We start from the raw sequence: 18,365 nt of genomic DNA on the forward strand, positions 1-18,365 counted from the left end.
TCCACCCACATACTGTGGCACATGAGAGCATTCACACACACACACACACACACACACACACACACACACACACACACACATAAATACAATACCATACTAACAGCAGCTATGAACCATGAAACATGGATGTTGTTTCTCAATTTTCTTATTGCATCTAAACATCCTAGCTATCACAGGTGGCACCTGCTTTGTCAGATCCCACTCACTTGAATCCCAGCTGTGTGGAGGAGAAGGACCTAGGTAGAAACATGGTCATACCTGGCTAGCATTCAAATTCCCCTCCAGAGCTACAAAACCTCAGAATTGAGCCAGAATGTTCCAGCACTCAGGGAGGCTCCGGACAAGTCTGCCCAATTTTATGTAAATGCTTAGATAGGCATGAAATGAATTTTCTGGATGTCTAGTTTTGCTTTCTATTCATTTTTCTCGCTGTTTTTTATTTATTTATTTGATCATTTTGCCTTTTTTTTTTCTAGTTTTACTCAAATTAGGAAGCAATGTATTTTCCCAGAAAGCCTTTTCAAATAGTTTGTTTTAATCTAGTGAAAATACAAACCTGATAGGGTCATTTTTTTAAAAGTCGAATTCACGTTTATTTAAGGTAGATAAAAATTCCATGCCTTAAACCAAATCTAGTCAAATTAGAAATTTCTTAAGTAGATTACAAATGTTAAACTCAGAAGCACTCCCACCCACACTTTTTTGTTAATAAAGAAGTTTTCAGTCCTTCTGATTGTTCCACTTCATATACAAGGCAAGTGGAAACACTGACCCAAAAAGTATTGCACCTTTTTGCCCTTAGATTCTAAGGCTTAGAGTGTTGCCAGCTAACTGTCAGGCCATACCTCACATGCTTTTTGGCAGTACTTTGCCTTTTGTCTCTGGTCTTTATTTTGTAGATGGGGTCATGATAATCACCTTATCTGGTCTTTATGTAGATAATATTCATCTGCAATCTAAAGGCAGTGTCTTCCACTATTTGGGCCATCTGGTCTACCTAGTGAAAAACACAGAAATTTCTTGCCAGCAAAGAAATATATGGCTGAAACTAGAAACAGTAAATGCCTTACTAGAGAAGTTAGAACTGGAGATGGAATCAATGGCTTCCTTGGAAAATGTTTTAAAATGCTTCTGGCTCAGTTCCACATTAATACAGCAGCAATCAAAATAGACTGCGAGAAAAGTTATGAATAGACTTATTTTGTAAAGTCACTTTACACACCCAGCAAAACCAACCAAGGGTAACCTCAGCATTGATGTTGGGTAAATCTCTCCTTTGAGTGCCTTCAATTTAATTTGTCCAGTTACGTGCATTTTGTTGCTTTTTCCTAGTTTTCTGGAAAATAAAAAAGGAGCTATGTAGATGTTGCCCACTGTGGAAGGACTGAACATGCTTAGTGGGAGTGCCTTGCTGACTTCTGAATGAAAGCCTTGTTATCTAAAGGTGTTTGCCAAATAGAGTTTGACATGAACCCTGAGGGCAAGGGAAAGAATTAGCCTTTCCAGCCTGATTGCCAGTGTCCCATACCCTGAGGTCATGTAAGTGCTGGGTTCCATCCTTGAGCTCCTCCCACCATTCAGAGGTGACAGTTCCCTAACTCCTGTTTAGAATAACTAGTTCAGCATCTAGATCAGCCCAGCAAGGATCCCAGATGGGGACCAGCCTGCCTACCCTCCAAGTCCTCCATACTGTACCAATGTGGGGAATATCATTCTTGCTCTTTAAAAAGTATTGTCAAACACATTCTCTGTTCACTTTGGTTGGATGGTCACTTCCAAGCTTTCAGCTTTGCCCAGCTGCTCCAAAGTCTGATTTTCAAGTTTCAAATAAAACCAGATCAAAACTCACAAACATGAAGACTGGGTGTGAGAGGACCATAAATTTGGGCTCCAGGGTTCAACCTAGCCCATAAGCAGGTCCAGGCAGCCTCCTTTTTAGCCACCAGAGGGAAGGACAGTCCCACACCTGATTTAACCCATTGTGGCCACCAGTGGAGTCTAAGAGTTAGCCATGGTCTCTCTGAGGGTACAAAGGTATTGTGGGTTATTCTGCGTCCCAGGCTAACATGGGGAGAATAACCTATTTCATTTTATTTTTTTTTCCAGTTCTCTCAGGCCAGGCACACCACAGCCCTTTGAAACGATCTGTTTCCCTTACCCCACCCATGAATGTGCCAAACCAGCCTCTAGGACATGGATGGATGTCTCATGAGGACTTACGAGCTAGAGGACCCCAGTGCCTCCCATCCGATCATGCCCCCCTGTCTCCACAAAGCAGTGTAGCCTCTTCAGGAAGTGGTGGGAGTGAACACTTAGAAGATCAGACCACTGCTCGTAACACATTCCAAGAAGAAGGTAGTGGTATGAAAGGTGAGTGACCACACGAGGAACCAAGAGGCCCTCCCTTGATTTGGAGTCCAAGGGGAAAGAGAGGTGGTCAATAAGAGAGATGGAGCCCAGCTCCTCACCTTAGACTTGTGGGTTCGAACCACACCTTCCAGAACTCCAGAGCTGGCCCTGCAGGACTGGGCTTGGAGCCTTTTCCCAGCTGATAATGATGTTAGCTGCTGAGACAACAGCCAGGCAGGCTTTTGGGACAATGGCAACAGCAGGTTCTGAAGTGCCCTGAATCTGCCACTAATACACAGTCCTTAAGTTTATTATTTCTGATCCTTGATCAGTCAGTGATCGATAGTCATTTGCTCCAACCCAGAAGCCAGAGCAAGAAAGGTTAACATCCTTTTTTCTGATTTCTGTGCATGGACTCTTGGACAATGGGGGCTCCTGCTAGCCTGGATAGGGTCATCTGAGAAAATGCCAAGTTATTCCACCCTTTGCTTTGCTGTGTCCAGGGATCTGTCACTAATTCAGGAAAAAAAAAAAAAAAAAAAAAAAAAAAAAACAAACATTGATCTTTTATTACTTTATTTTCTCTCAATGAAGAATTGTAGTAATATTTCTTTTTATTGCCTCCTTTTTGTTAAATGGCCAAAGAAACCTTGAAGCCCCTTTCTCTGCATCTACTTCAGGATGTGAAAACCTTCAGTGTTTTAAGCCTGATAGTAGATTTGCATATTGATGATAAAGGCTTCTTGTGCAGCCTAAATAAATGTTCCTACAGTGGCTGTCAACTTACCCTCTCCTACAGATCCTCCTCAGGAGACAGAGATTTCCAACTTACTGTTGATGGGTTCACAGAGGATGCACGAATTCTGTATTTTTAGACACCAGTTGTTGGAGGGATAGAAGTCCTTAGGGAAAGATACTCATCAGAGACATGCTGATAACAATGTTAGCTAGTGAGACAACAACCAGGCAGGCTTCTGGAACAATGCTGAAGACAGGCTCTGAGAAGGGCCTTCATGCTACTGTTAATCCACACTCCTGATATTTGCTGTTACTAGTCCTCCCAACATGGGAACCTAGCACTGAGAATATACCCTCTTCTTCTCAGGTGCCAGATCTGAGAAAGCTAGGCTGAAATAAGCTGAAAAGTGGAGCACATCAACTTAGGGAGTGAGGCTGATCTCTGGTCTTCCTCACCATGATAGTCATGTGATGAAAGACCATGGAATTTGGGTGTCTCTTCGAGTTTTCCTCTGGGATGCTAATGCAATGGGTTATTTTGGCACACAGGGTATATAAGCCTCTTCCACAGGGATCAGGGAACTACATCATAGTGTTGGAGAATGGGCAAAACCCATTCCCAAGTGATGCTATGTCCGGGTGAAGTTCAGTGTCTGGACATCCAGATTCCTGGGACAGTGTCCCACTGCTAACTCAGAGGCACATTGATTGTGTGTTGACCAACATGGTAGACTCAAGAATAGGCCATTTGCTTGGGAGAATGCTGGCTTCGCTTTCTGGTGTGTGAACATGCTTAGCCATTCCTTTTTCATTTTCTTTCTTTCTTGTTATTTCTTCATTTGTTTGGAGGGCTTATACACACTTACACATTCTCCCAAAGTAGGCAAATGTGTGTTTGCAGGTTTCTAAGGTAAGAAGTGAATTGAGATAATGTACTTATTTTTAAAGAAATGTGAACAAAAGGGAAAGTTGAATGAATATTCCATTTGCTTACTTTTGGGGAGAGTTGTTGTTTTCTGGATAAAAGTCAGACACTTCCCAGAACTCAAGGGGCACCTGTAGATAAACTGTCTTGACTACTTTCTCTAGAATTAATGAGAATCATCTTCTCAAAGCTTAGTCACAAAATCACACAGAAAAAAATGTCATAGCCAAGATTTTCATTGTGAGCACATAGGTATCAGTGAAAAAGAAGCTCTTTGGTGACTGGTTGAAACAAAGGACTCTCTCCATGTGTTTCTGCCTGCTTTGGTCTATGGTACTTACTTTTCTTTAAGAAAGTGGATGGAGAAATCAATGTATAAAGGACACTAGCAAGTAACGGAAAAAATTCAAGAGAAGGAACATAATACATGATGAATTCTATTAATAGGGAAAATACATTTTCAATTCAGCTGACAATGTCAGATAATAGAAATATCCAAACCCCCAAACAAATTCCGATGTGGCACAGGGCCAGTATTTGTTGAGCACAAATGTTCCTTACCCAGCCCTATTGTGAGGTAGCCACCAAGAACTCCTCTACATCAAAATTACTCAACATGGCCTCTTAAGATGCATCCAGGAATCAGTCCTTAATAAACCCATCCCAAGGGTTTCTCATTTGGTCTCCAGGCCTAAGAGCAGATGACTATGTAACTTTCCAAATGAATTCTCACTTTCTGAATAGTGGACTATGAAGTTGAGTGATGTGTGCCTGAGAAGAGCCAGCTCTTAAAGTGGAACCCCATGCATGCTGTCCTGTGCCTTGGGTCCCTTGGCGGGGGAAGAGACACTCAGGTCCCTCACCAAACAGCTGCTTTTCTAATTTTCAAATGTCTGGTCTGAAAGAACAAGGAAGCTGGAGTAGAATTGGGAAGAGTTCCCATATCCTCTGGGAACACATATCACCCTCACTTCACATCTTGGGAAAACAATAAAAGCCACCATTATTGCATTCATCTTTCTAGCCAATGATGTGCATGGCTGAAATTCTGCATCTGTTCCTGCCTACCTTCTCATCTGGACAGAATAGCCAGCTTGGCTACCATCCTCCCTTGGGAATTGACCACTTGGGTCAAGCATGCAGAATAAGTCCTCAGGATTAATTGCTTCCTCTTGAATCTCTGTGTTTTGCTTCTTCTAGTAAACACTTGTCTTAGTGGTTTTGGGTTGGCTGTATGGGACATGCAGGGCGTCAGGCTAAAGACAAGCCATGCATGAGATTGAATATTTCACTTGAAGCCTCAAGCAGCAACCTGAGCCGGAATATGAAATTTTCCTGTTGCCAATCTCTCAGGAGGTGGCCACTTAGAAATGTTTGGACTAGCTATGCTGGCTATGTTTTAAATTCAGGTCTCTGTGTTCTTTTCAAAGGCTTCACTGTGACTTATCCCAGGAGAGAGACTCTTGATTTTGATTCCGTGCTCAGTTATAAGATCCCTCATTTCCAGGTAGCAGATGAATTGAATGTACTCTTAGCTCTTATCTCAGGTGGGAGAGAGAAGAAAGTATTGTATTACTAAATTACTTCTTTCCTAGAAAGGCAGCCTGGTGGCAGAAGGAATGTGTCTGCCCCTCGGAGTAGCATGATGAACTCTCCATGATGATGAACCCAATATCCAGAGGTTTACCAGAGGGCCAGGCTGATTCACTTTTGTCCTCATTTAAGCCATTGGACTAGTCGTGTGCTCTGGGGAGACCCATGTTAACACCAAATACCTGATATGGGGACACTGCTGGGGAAGTGCAACCTCTTAGACATTTGTCTGGACTTGAGGCAAGCATTAAGACCGGCCCTAATTCAAACAGGACAGCGGTCTCTAGAAGAGGTGAGGCCTGTAGCTAAGCCTCAAAGTATGGTTGCAGATCACTAGTATAGACAGAGGGAGGTATTCTGTGCTGAGGGAACAACATTGAGAACTTGTGTGAGAACAATCTATGGCTAAAGTGTTAAAGGCAGATGGGAATCTGATCTGCAGAGGAGTCAAACCTTGAAAAGGATTGTACCTTATATTCTGAAATTGTTAGAATTTCTACACTAGAACCACCTGCCTAGATCTGTGTATTAGGAAATGAAACTTGCACAACAGTATGGGAAATAAAGGAGGGTTTCTGGATTTGAAAGCCAATGGAGAGTTGGAAGATTTTTCAGTAACAGAGGAATGTGAAACTGGACTGATTCAAGTGGCAATGAGAATGAGGGGCGGGGGGCAAGGAGTGTGACATGACACAGTAACTCCATGAGAAACAGAACTGTGAGGACTTGGTGACAACTGAATGTGACTGCCTATGAGCAGGAGGCATTTAGGACGACACCCAGGTTTCTGCCTGGGTTATCTATAGGAGTGCTCTGCAGTGCAGGGCCTATGGGAATCAATGTCCGGCAGTCTGGGTGGGGCATGGTGAATGGGGGAACTTTGAACAGTCCTGTGGAGGTGTTCAAGTGCTGGGTGGACCCGACAGGGGCTCCATGCTCCTCCCTGGCCGAGCTGAGAAGTTTGGTATTATGCATACATGAAAGGCTGTTGGGGAGTTCCTCTGGAGGAGTGCGTTCCAAGAGTGGAAAGGCCTGTGGATTTGGCTGTGGGAAGAAGGGTTGCCTGGATGAGGGAGAAGAGATCGGTACTTGCCCTTGGTGGGAGCTGTAGCCTCATTATCACAGAACAACATTAACTGGTTATACTTGTGGCATGCTGCTCCCCATTAGCACAGAAATGCAGAGGTAGTAGAACTACTTGATTATTGCATGTGTATGGACATAATAGGATCAAAAAAGGGAGTCCTGGCTGGAGTGACCTTGACAGGCACACAGTAGTTAAGAGTGGGGAAGGCCATTGACATTAAGGGAGTCTCTGCTGAAACTTGAGTAAACTTTTTCTCCCCATAGGAAATAAAATATATTGTCTCCTAGCAAATAGCTGGCTTAGGATTTGGAGTTGTTTTTGAAATGTAGGTCTTTGATCCTTGGCCTCTCTCAGAATGTAAGTGAAATTATTTAGAGGTGAGCTCTTAAAGAAAAGCAAGGAAGGAAGGAAGAGAAAGAAAGAAAAAGAAATAAACTGTGAGAAAACTTTATAGGACCTCTGGGGGGGCCTTAAAGGTCTGAGTGATGGAGGGGCATGGTGTGGTATCACAAGTGGCACACTTTTCAGCACAGCTCTCACGGAAAATGGTTCGGATTCAGAATGATGCCTTTCCAGGTGTTGCGCACGCGCGCGCGCGCACACACACACACACACACACACACACACACACACACGCATGCACACGCGCGCGCGCGGGCGCGGGTATGTTGTTGTCCTTGTCATTGTTGTGTGTTTAACTCCCTGATGTGGCCATGCGACCTGCACTGCACAAATGGGTCTTCATGGGCTTGGAATTGTGCTGATAAGCTGAGAACTCTCATGTCTTTGACAAGCAAATTCCAGGACTCCTACTAGAACCTAAAAGTCTCAGGACTTTTAACCTCCATTCCTTGCTGAGTGTCTTCAGCTAGAGAGCTTTAAGAGCCTTGGCTTCCCTTTAACAATACAAAACAGGCCATTTAAAGAACAGCACTAAGGAATGTTGTGGTTAATAGGAGCATCTGGAAAGAATGTAGTTCACTGTTTGCATCTAATTCTTTGAAGTATTTTACCCCATATTCATTTGTTCAAAGACTCATGGTATGTCTCCATGAGAGGAGAGCCCTCCTGAAACACTCTAGATACTCCTCAGCATCAAGGAGTTTCCCTCAGGACCCAACAGGCACCCTCCTTTTGCTCAGCCTGGAACAGAACTAGGCTCTTCATTTGACTCTGGTCAAAAATAAAGGTAGGCTTTCTGGTAAGACTAAACTGCTGCTCTTTGTTCTTGAAGGATTCGATTTCTCTCTGACTTCAACAGTGAAGTGTTAGTTCCTTCATAGCCTTCCTTTGTGTTTCTTCTCTCCCTCAGAGAGCAAGGATGCAGCCCATGTCTTAGAGAGAAGGCTATGTGAGATCAGCCTGGCTCTCTGTGAGGCATAAGTTGATTTCTGTCATCTGGTACCTAGAGTACCAAAATAAGCTCTCTTGTGGGAAACTGCTCGTTCATGTTTCTCACTTCTAGACAAAGAGCTACCTTAATTTCTCCCCCTCCTGTTGCTCCCTTATCAACTTGTCCTCATTTGAGGTTGGATGCTGCGTGCTTTGTTGACCTGGCTGACATATGCAGCAGGCATAGGAGAAAAGCAGCCCACGTTCTCACTGGCGCCCAGCTTCTATGTGAGCTGAGGACGTGACTCAAAGCTTCTCTGTGGTCATGGTATCCAAATCCTAAAAGGATATATAGAAATGAGCACCGCATAAAATTTGATCCCATAGCTAAAGACCTGTGGGTGTACACAGAACATATGCAAGTTGGGTGTTAGCTGTTATCCAAAATAGCCTGGAGAAGATAAACCAATGTGGCCTACAACGGGAGCTGGAACGAGCATCAGGAAGGATGGAGACCCCATACCCACAACGCCTGCCACCCTACAGCTTCACCATGACTCCATCTTAATCTCACTCAGTGTGCCTTGTCTGTGTGCCTGCACCGACTTCCATGGCAGAACCAGCAAGCATGTATATTGACAAAGCAAGCTGTTCTCCAGCTCAGCCTTCTCCCGAAGTCTTGGTGTGCCAGCTTTTCCACCTGTTTTCCCTCTCACCAAACTTGAACCAAAGGAGCCATCTTCAGCTCATTTGTTTGCCCCCTTCCCTATTCTTCCTGACATCCAAGTACCATCCGTTTCCACCCTTTTGTTCCCCTCCCACCCTTCTCAAGTACTCCTCTGGGGCTTCTCACACTCATGTCCTGGCCTTTCCTCACCACCCCGCATCTGCCTTCCCATGACCAGCATCATCTTTCTGATGCAGCCCTGTGTTTCCAAATGTGCACGTTTCAATGGCTTGTCGTCATCCACAAGACAAAAATCTACTTTCCTTATTTTGACATTTCATATCTCAAGTGCCTGACTCCCCTGTTTGTGTGTCACACTCTGTGTCTAGCTGCTTCCACTATTCACCAAGCATTTTCTCTTCCCTAAACACTCTGTGGCTCTGGCTTTTGCTTCTGATGTTCCTACCATGTGAAATGGCCTCTACAAGGTGATTTGCCCAATGGACTCCAAGCTGATGCTCCCCCAAACAGTGGGGTGCAAGGAGCTTCCTCTCATGGCCTTGGCAAACCCAAGTGTTCCTTGTTCTGTGCCATCCCAGGATTTGGGTATTCTTAGCACTTTACTGAAACTTATAATTTTTGAGTGGGACTCAGTCATGCTCTCTGGATCACAAGTTCCTTGATGACAATGGCAAGTCTTTACAGGGTCTGACTTCTACTAATGATACCTAGTAAATGTTTAACAAACAGTATTCCATCAGTTGGCAGGGAGATCTGCCTCACATGTAACAGAAGAGAAATATCTTTCTCTTTCTTATACTGCATGAGAAGATGTCCTTCTGGCTTGGGACCTGCATTGCTATGTCCAATAGAAGCAACCTAGATGGAGATAAATAGCTGTACCTTGAAGACATGTATGCCAAATTTACATTTCACTTCTCTGCAAAACACCCTCTGTTCTCTATGTACCTGAATCTTCCAGCCATAGCCACAGCTTCCCACATAGAAATGGGATCCAAGCTAAGAAGTTAAAACGGTTCTCAACATATTACATCTAGGCTTTGGTTGGAGCTCATGCCCAGCTAATTTCTTAGAGAACTGAGTAACCCAGTCATTGGAATTCTTGCTTGTGGGAAAGAAACTCTCAGTTCCCTTTCAGTGGAGTTCTGCTTCCATCTCTGGCAAGGGAAATTTGCTACCCACCAACCAGAGAGAGAACGATTGGTAGGCTATGTTCTTTTCTGTTGTTCTTTTGGGATTCATTGTTGTTGAGTCAGGCTCTTACTGTATAGCTTTGTTGTGTTATTCAGGATAGAGATTTCCTCCTCTTTGTTTGCCCATCCTCACTGCAGAAAGGACAAAAAACTTAGGCACATGGCACAGAGCTAGGTGCTATACAAGCAGGCTGCCTGCCTTAAGAAATGTAAGGTCAAAGGAGCCTACATTTCCCAGGAATATGCCTGGAAATAACTCATCAGGAAGAACTCATTCATCCTGTTGTGAAGTTGTATAGGAACCTGTTCCAGGAAAACTATATTGAAGAAATGAGTGAGGCAAGTTTGGCCAGCCCTGCCTATCCCAGGCAATTCTAGCTGTTGATACTAGGCCTTAGTGAACCAAGAGTTGCTCCTCATGCTTCCTGACTCAAGATACCCAATTGTCACTTTGGCTCACAAAACACCTAGTTTGCAACTTTAAAGCTGAGGGTTTTGTTCATCAAGACACTTGGTTTAAAAAAAAATGGTCCATGGAATTGCTCCATCCTCTTTTGTGGTGAATTGTGTCCAAGTGTAACACTGGATTACCCAGACTTCTCTGAATCATGACTGTTGTATTTTCTGAACCATTATTTGGGACTTTTCAAAGATATGAATGGCAAACACAAGGCCTGGTGACCAAGTGATGGCATGTAGCCTGTCAGAACGTAGAGATGTAGTTAACATGGCTACTCATGTCAGTCCATGGTTGGTCTTGTCTGCAGAAGTGTTATTGTTTCAATAAAAGCAAGTATGTGGTGGAGAATGAACTCTGGTGAAAGAGCTCTGGGATATCATAGCAGGAAAAGTACAAGACTCCTGGCTTGTGTGTCCTGAAATCATTACCCAGGAGTGGTGTGCACTGAGGAATGTGTTAGGAATTGGCACTCTGCACCTGGAGAAGCCTTGTCTAAGCATAATTAATGATGGTCCCAGTAGACCGAAGGCTTTCCAAGCACAGAATCAAGTAGTCTGAAACAACGAAGTCTGTTCTGAATTGGATTTTCATTTCTGTCTCGGAAATCCCCCATGTGTGGTTCTCACACTACTACAGAGTACAAAGTACCCTCAGCAAGCAGGTGTCTTAAGGAGATCACATCCGTCCACACTCCCTGAGCCTTGCTTTGGTTTTCCTAGGAGGCAAAGCCTGATGTCAGAGTTGACTGTCTTCCATCAGCCCTAGTTATCTACTCTAAACCTTGAAAAACTGGAAATTCCCACCTGTCCCTAAATGCATGGGGCTGGCTCATCAGGGCCTCATAATGGAACACTTTGTAAGCAATAGTACAGAATCCTTTGACCAACATGACTAATGACATGATGGTACCTCACAGAAAGTGTGAACGACACTTCCCAGTGCCTTAGAATCTCAAAATGTTTGCAATCTCTATTTAGCTCTGTGCTAGTGAATGCTGCAGTCCTTGTGAGGATTTGGTACAATGTAGGGAAGAGCTGAAATTCAGAAGACTGGGTTCTAGTCCCCTTTTGACCCATTCTTACTCTGTGATCTAATGCTGCCATCCATGCCACCAGTGTATAGAGATAGGAAAAGATGATTCCAAAAACATTTAGAAGATTTTCTCAGCTCAAACATTCTGACTTAAGAGACTTTTGGCAAATGGTTGATTTTGGTTATAATTAGCAAAGCAATGACTCAACCGGTAGTTTCTTACTCCAGCAATTTTCTTAACTCTACCACACCGAATTTGGGCTTGGCTTCAGTTGTGTCTTAGAATGTCTAGGCCGCATTTGAGTCCCTGGTGCTGTGATATCTCTTGGTTTGGCATGCAAAGAAGGAGTCAAAGACACATTCAAATGCACCCCAAAGCTTTGAAAAGTGACTATCAGCTATCCCACAGCAGTAGCAATACTGTGTTCCCGGGTGCTCTTTATCCCCACAGAGAGCTGGGGAGGCAGAGGAATCATCAGGCAGGGCATTTATGGGGTACAACTACCACATGTTTCCTGCTTCTAGAGGTGGTTGACATAGCTTATGGAGATCCACATTGAGCCTCAAAAATAGTATCTTTGAGGGCATAGGCTATTGTATCTGCTTTCAGTATTCTGTGTCAGTTCTTCCCAAAACAACAGTAAGATGGCCCAGCTACGGCAGTGGTGGCCTTTGCATTTCTTTTTTATCATAATGAGCTCCTTTGATGACTTTAAAGGCACTATGGAAGACCCTACCTAAAAAACTGCCCCTCTATATATGGAGTTCCTCTTTTCCCTGAAATGCTTAAGCCCCAAGTTAGCAAGCCTGGTCTGAGGCAGAATAAAGGACCCAGTGCGGTTGTAAGGATCAGCCCTAAGCTTTCTGATGCATCATCTGCTGCCCATATTAAATAACATTTTTTTTCTTTTTCTTTTTTCCTCTGACCATCACCCTTTGCCCCTTTGTGTCTGCTCATCATCTTTTGTCACCTCTCCTGTTCCTTTCATTTCTCTCCCTATCTCTTTCACATCTTGCACCACAGATGTTCCAGCTTGGTTAAAAAGCCTCCGCCTGCACAAATACGCTGCTCTGTTCTCGCAGATGACTTATGAGGAGATGATGGCCCTCACCGAGTGTCAGCTGGAGGCTCAGGTATGTGAGTGCTTGAGGGGACCCTTCCCTGAGACAGGGTCTTAAAGTTCCACCCACGCAGACATTGTTTGGACCCATACCTCACCTTCCCACCCAATACCTCGCCTGGGTTTGGGAGCTGTCTGTGCTCGCTGGTTCCCCTTGGTGAGTAAGCCTAGGTTCTTGCCTTGACAGTTAAGTGGAGGGACCAAAGTCATCAGGCACTCACAGAGCAATGAAAGGGAGAGAACTTTAGGGAAAAACAGATCCAAATATACCTTAAAAGTTCAAGGTGTGGAGCAGAAGAGATGGCTCAATGGTTAAAAGCACTGGCTGCTCTTCCAGAGGTCCTGGGTTCCATTCCCAGCAATGGTGGCTCACAACCATCTCTAGTTGTACATGCAGATAGAGTGTTCATATACATAAAAAACCAAATCTAAAAAAAAGTTCTGGGTGCTAAGAAAGAAACTGTGGCACTGTCTAGAAGTGACATCGCATCAATGTTCCTAACAGCTTTGGCCCCTGGCTCTTTCCGTCCCTATACCAAGCCAAGACTAGTTTGGGTAGGGACAGATTCCTTGTTGGTTTATCCCATCTTGTCACATACATATCCACAAACTTCTAATTGAACGGGTCAGTAGAAGCACCAGACACTCTACCATGCTTTTCCAAAATAACTCAGGCTGGCCTTAGTTGAGATTGGAGTAAATTATTTAAAATATTTTCTTCTAATCACCTCAAATAGCATGGGACAATGATTGAGAGTGAGATATCCAGGTCTCTGAATTTATTTTCCTTTTGAAGTCTTAAAAGGGCAGAATTCCTCTTTCCTTCTTAGGCCTTTTCCCCCAAGTGTGAATGCCAAAGACCAGGCAACAGTGTCCCTGAAATTAAGAATGTCTCTGCCATGCCAGGCTCTAGCCAACAATCTAATGGATGCCTTTGTTCCCCATGTTTAAAATGCTGTTTGCATGCTTCAACTTGACCCCAGTTTCCTTTGAGCAATGATTTGAAGAAATTGGTGGTCTGAACGAGTTAATATTTCTCCTGCAGGAAGGAGAGATTGTAGCACGTGGGGCGCCGTCTGGCTGGTCGCATGCCTCCCTGCCGACCTCGGCTTTCCTGTTGCTTATTCAGTACCCACGGTTCCCCCTCTGAAGGCCCAGTATTGAGAGTGAGACAAAGCCTGGAGTCACTGGCCATTCTCAGAGAGTGAAAAGCACTAATTTCAACTTCCTAACATTTCTCCCACCACTTCTTGGATCCCATGGGTTGCTGGGAATTGTTTCAAAGAGCAATTTGTGTTTAGGTCAAAGTTGAAAGAGAATCCAAGTCATCAGTTGTTCAACTAAAAAGAAAGAAAGAAAGGATTGATATAGAGGGGCAGTGCAAGAGCCTGACACAAACTTTTCAAAATAATTGCATTCATTTGATCTGAAAATTGCAGCTAGGCAGAAATATGTCCCCAGTGCTTCCAGAGGGGTTGCCACTGTCACTCTTGTCCCTTCACTGGCTAGGAGGAATTATAGAGTGGTTGCACCAGGACAGAGATCCCCTGAAAGTTGCCTTAGAGACCTGGTTAGAAAAAGGCCCCTTTCCTGGGAAATGTGCAGTATCTATCAACAAGGCAATAATGAACCCATCTCACTTACTGCTGTGGCCAGTTTAAAATGAAATCCACAACTCTGCACATTTACCTGGAGCAAAGTGAATTCCACTTTTCATAATGGAAAGAAAAAGGAAGATTGTAAATTTCACAGGAATCCCCTGTGCACATGTGGGTGGCACTGGGCTTCATGGCTTCTGCAGATGTGCAGGTGCAGGAAGGCACTGAGGAAGCAAAGAATAAATAAGGATGGAGTCTCCAGGGAAACCAAGAGGGTCTGAAGTAATGCAGCCTGAGGACAGGAGTGTCTGAACATATACATACACACACACACACACACACACACACACACACACACACACACACACACATTTAAGATGGTGAAGAAATCTCATGTTGGGTGGAATAATTTGCTATTCTATAACTCTGTCCTAAAGGTTGTGGGCAAGCTTGTAGCCAGATGGAGTTAGTATATTTATTGAGGAGACATTTAAGACAGCTGCATCAACAAGAGAGAAATGCATCTCGAGAAGCCTATGAACATGTACTAGCAAAAGACAAAATGATACATAGCCTCTGAGAGTCTCTAAGCTTATTCTTGAAAATGAGATGTTCTATTTATTTATTTATTTTTGCATTTAATTACAGAATGTTACCAAAGGTGCAAGACACAAAATTGTAATCAGTATTCAGAAGCTCAAAGAAAGACAAAATCTCCTGAAGTCTTTGGAAAGGGTAAGTGAGCAATTGGCCCAGGAGACATTGCTATGTTCTTCCTGAGAGCATAGACTAAAGAAACTTAGTTTATTGTCACTTATTAGACCTTAGAGTACCACATGACTTCCTGATTATTCATGCTTCCTTGGGTCCTGATGTTGCGATGAACTAATTACTCTGGGTCCAATGACCTACCATGTCTTGCCTTGGGTGAAGTGAAACCAATGCTCTCTCCGTGTGCTGCTCACCTCTGCGTTGTAGGCCACCATAGAGACCGGGGAGGTGTCCTATACACAGTAAAGGCTGGCACTGGCAGAGTAGCACAGGAAATGCTAATGCACCTATTCCTGTTGTCTATCCTGGGCATTTGGTTTAGAGGAAACCAGCCAGGAGTGGCAAACAGGTTCCAGGAGGAGGTGGTTGAAAGTACTGGCACAGATAGAGTTGACTTCGTACTTGGAGTTAACAACTGGTTACATATCCATGACTCAAACAGGAACCACCACAAAAACGTGTAACACTGAAAACAAGCTGCAACTGTGAATCCTGACACCAGACTGGAGTGATGAGTGAATCAGGATTCTAAGTTCCTTTCTGTGCTGATTTTTCTCATGGAAATAAAACACACCTGCAGACTAGCACAAGCTTCTTGTTTATGATGCTACCCTTAGTCTGGTGTGGAACAGTTTCCAGATGCCTGGCATACCACTAGTTGTCAACACAAACTATAGATTGTGAATGCAAATCTCTTAGTAAACCCAGGGAACCTTGGAGAAGGGAAGGAGTACAAAGCAAGGCAGGGCTCCAGCAAGTTCCTAAAGCAAGCATTTTAATGGAGTGGGAATTTTTTAGTTATTTACAAAGATATATATGTGGTTACTTTTATGGATACCATGTTAAGTTGCATTTACTATGTACTATGAAGCATATCATTTATATTTAGAGAACAGACATACAAAAATGCATCAGGAAATTTTTTTTTTAAATCTCTTCATGGACAGTATGTAGGAACTACTCACATGGACACCCCTGCCTGATGAAGGCATGCTCATAAACAAAGGAAATTACCCATTACATGCAAGCTCTCCACAAAACCTGAGGTTTGGGTGTTCTTAGTTTTATGCCAACTCCTTTGCCAAGCAGTTGTCTAACAGAGAGATTATGGCTATTTTTAATCTAAGAAACTGTTCTCTTTGGGAGAACATTCAAAAAGCCAATTTACTCATTGTCCATTGGAAACTACACAAAGTGTTTTGAATGAGATTATATTGTAAGCCTGTTCCCTCTCATTTCTGCAACATCCTTTAGGAATTCATTGATAGTTTCTGTGAATGAGGAAACACAGCTCCCTCTTGCCTTCACCCTTGAGCTGACAGCCATGTATCTCGTGTGTGTGTGTGTGTGTGTGTGTGTGTGTGTGTGTGTGTGTGTGTGAGTGAAGGGGGTCATGTTCTTTTGATTTGGCATCAGTTAAGTCGGTGCTATTCTGTGTCTTAGAATTATACCTACAATTACATGGACTATACAAAAATACTTCCTCCATGGTCTCCTGAAATGGGAAAGATAAAGAGAAGTCAAATGTATAATGACTGCAAATGCACAAGAAGAAAGCAAGTTCATTCACTTTGTCTTCCTGGAGAAAGGAAAGCCATGCCTGTCAGATGACCACATTAAGCTAACCCGGAGTATGCTGATATCCTGAATGCTGGGCTGTGCCTCCAGGAGACCATTCTGAGGACTGAGCCCCTGATGCTCTCCTTTGATCCCCAGAAAACAATCCTGCTGTTGTAGGAAGGGAACTGTTAGCCACCTGCTACTGCTGGTGGCCCAGCAACTCAGCTAAGGCATCCTCACCACTCTGGCTGATGACACTGTTGGAAATGTCATCACCATGTCCCTGCTTGCCTCTGGCATTCTTACCTCACATAGAACCCACATTTCTAAGGAGATAGCTGGGACCCCGCCCGTAGCTAGTTCATAATCAGTGGAAGCTGCTGGCTGCATGGTCCAAGCCCTTCCATTCAGTTACTGAATGCTTGCTAAGCAGATGTTTGGATACACTTTGCCCATCCTTGCAGGATAACCGTGAGTGGTATGTGTTTCCTGGCCCTGATTATCTTGGGATGTATGCTAGGACAGAAAGATATGGTAGCTGCTGAGTTCACAACACAGGGTGACTGCTGTCATCCTTGAGGGCAGAGAGAGAACTTCCCTACATACCTTGGTAGAGGTCAGATACTGCTGGAGGCTTGTGATGAGCCCTCCCCCAACACAGACAAAGAAGGTGGAGATGGAGAGCTCCTGGAGAGGGGACCCAAAGTTTGTTAGAACGTTTGGGTCAGATGAAATGGCATTTGGGGACAGAACCATAGGACTTATTGGGGGTCTGGGGAGAAAAGTTTGCTGTGGCACTTGTGGGACACCAAGGTGGAAATGGCAAGTTGGTAGCCAGAAAGCTAGAGTCCTAGACATGGCAGACCATGAATGACTCAGATGTGAGTGAACTGTGGGTGTCCCCAAGAGTGTGTGCTGAGTGACAAGAGCTGAAGGAACACCATCAGAGAGGACCTCGAGGTAACAGAGGCTTGGCTGTGAGCCCTGCCTCAAGGGACCAGAGAGGAGACAGAGATTCCCAACAAGATCCGTGAATGTGTCATTTGCTGTAAAGACTGGGCATTGCCTCTGCACTGGCCATCATCTGGGCTCCACAGTCACGATGAGGAAAGGTTTCAGGAGAATGGGAGAGATCTGAAGCAGAAAGCCTCGTACCAGGAGTGTGGCTGTGTGACGAGGCATAAGCACACAACTGTGGGCTCTGTGAGCTGTTGGAGACAAAGGAGAAAAAGGAAATTCAGAAAGGAAGAGGTTTTTTTCAGTATTAATATTTAACAAGGAAGATGTTCCTGTGTGCTCTTATACATTGTCTCTTCAACACAGTCCCAGACTGTGAAACAGAATCATTTTCTGAGCCTACAACCTTAATGTTGAGCAAAAAGCTATGAGATGCATTCATGCACACACACACACACACACACACACACACACACACACACACACACAAGTTCTGTTTATTCCTACTCATAGAGAGAACTGCTTCTCTAGATGTCTATGCCTTTTCTTTAGACATTTCAGACCTTGGCCTTTTGAGGTTACATCTATGACCCTGCTTTTAGCAACTGCTGTAGAGAAATAGTAGCTCAACTTGGTAGTATTGTTTAATAAATAATTCCAGGTAGTAATGCCTTATACTAGCAAGGCACGTGTGCTGGATACAGCCAAGCAAGGTTTTGTGCACACCATTGCATCTGGCCCTACACAACCTCTCACAAGGCAATCAGAGCAGAAGATTCTTTTGAGAAAGTGGAGCTCAGAGGAGCATAACCTGCTTAGCAAGTTGCTTCATGTGAGCCCTGGAAAATCATCTCTTGGTACCCTTCCTTCCCTCATACTATTTGCTGATCTTGCCCAGTAATGCAGAACACACACATATGGGGGTAGGGAGAGAAAGAGAGGGGGGAGGGCAGGAGAGAGG

At 44.0% G+C, this 18,365-nt stretch overlaps 1 protein-coding gene across 3 annotated transcripts in view; it reads left to right on the plus strand.

The window, feature by feature from the left end:
- The window catches only part of Samd4a (sterile alpha motif domain containing 4A), a 206,677-nt gene that overhangs the window by 154,638 nt on the left and 33,674 nt on the right, over positions 1–18,365 (plus strand). For 2 of the 3 annotated variants that reach the window (XM_051177078.1, XM_051177080.1), the window contains 3 exons: positions 2,107–2,370; positions 12,422–12,531; positions 14,765–14,851. In XM_051177078.1, the coding sequence (XP_051033035.1) occupies positions 2,107–2,370; positions 12,422–12,531; positions 14,765–14,851 (461 nt within the window). The remainder of the gene's footprint in view (positions 1–2,106; positions 2,371–12,421; positions 12,532–14,764; positions 14,852–18,365) is intronic. The other variant, XM_051177079.1, reaches the window with a different exon arrangement.

The sequence above is a fragment of the Phodopus roborovskii genome, unplaced genomic scaffold (assembly GCF_943737965.1).
Source record: "Phodopus roborovskii unplaced genomic scaffold, PHOROB, whole genome shotgun sequence".
NCBI lineage: Eukaryota > Metazoa > Chordata > Mammalia > Rodentia > Cricetidae > Phodopus > Phodopus roborovskii.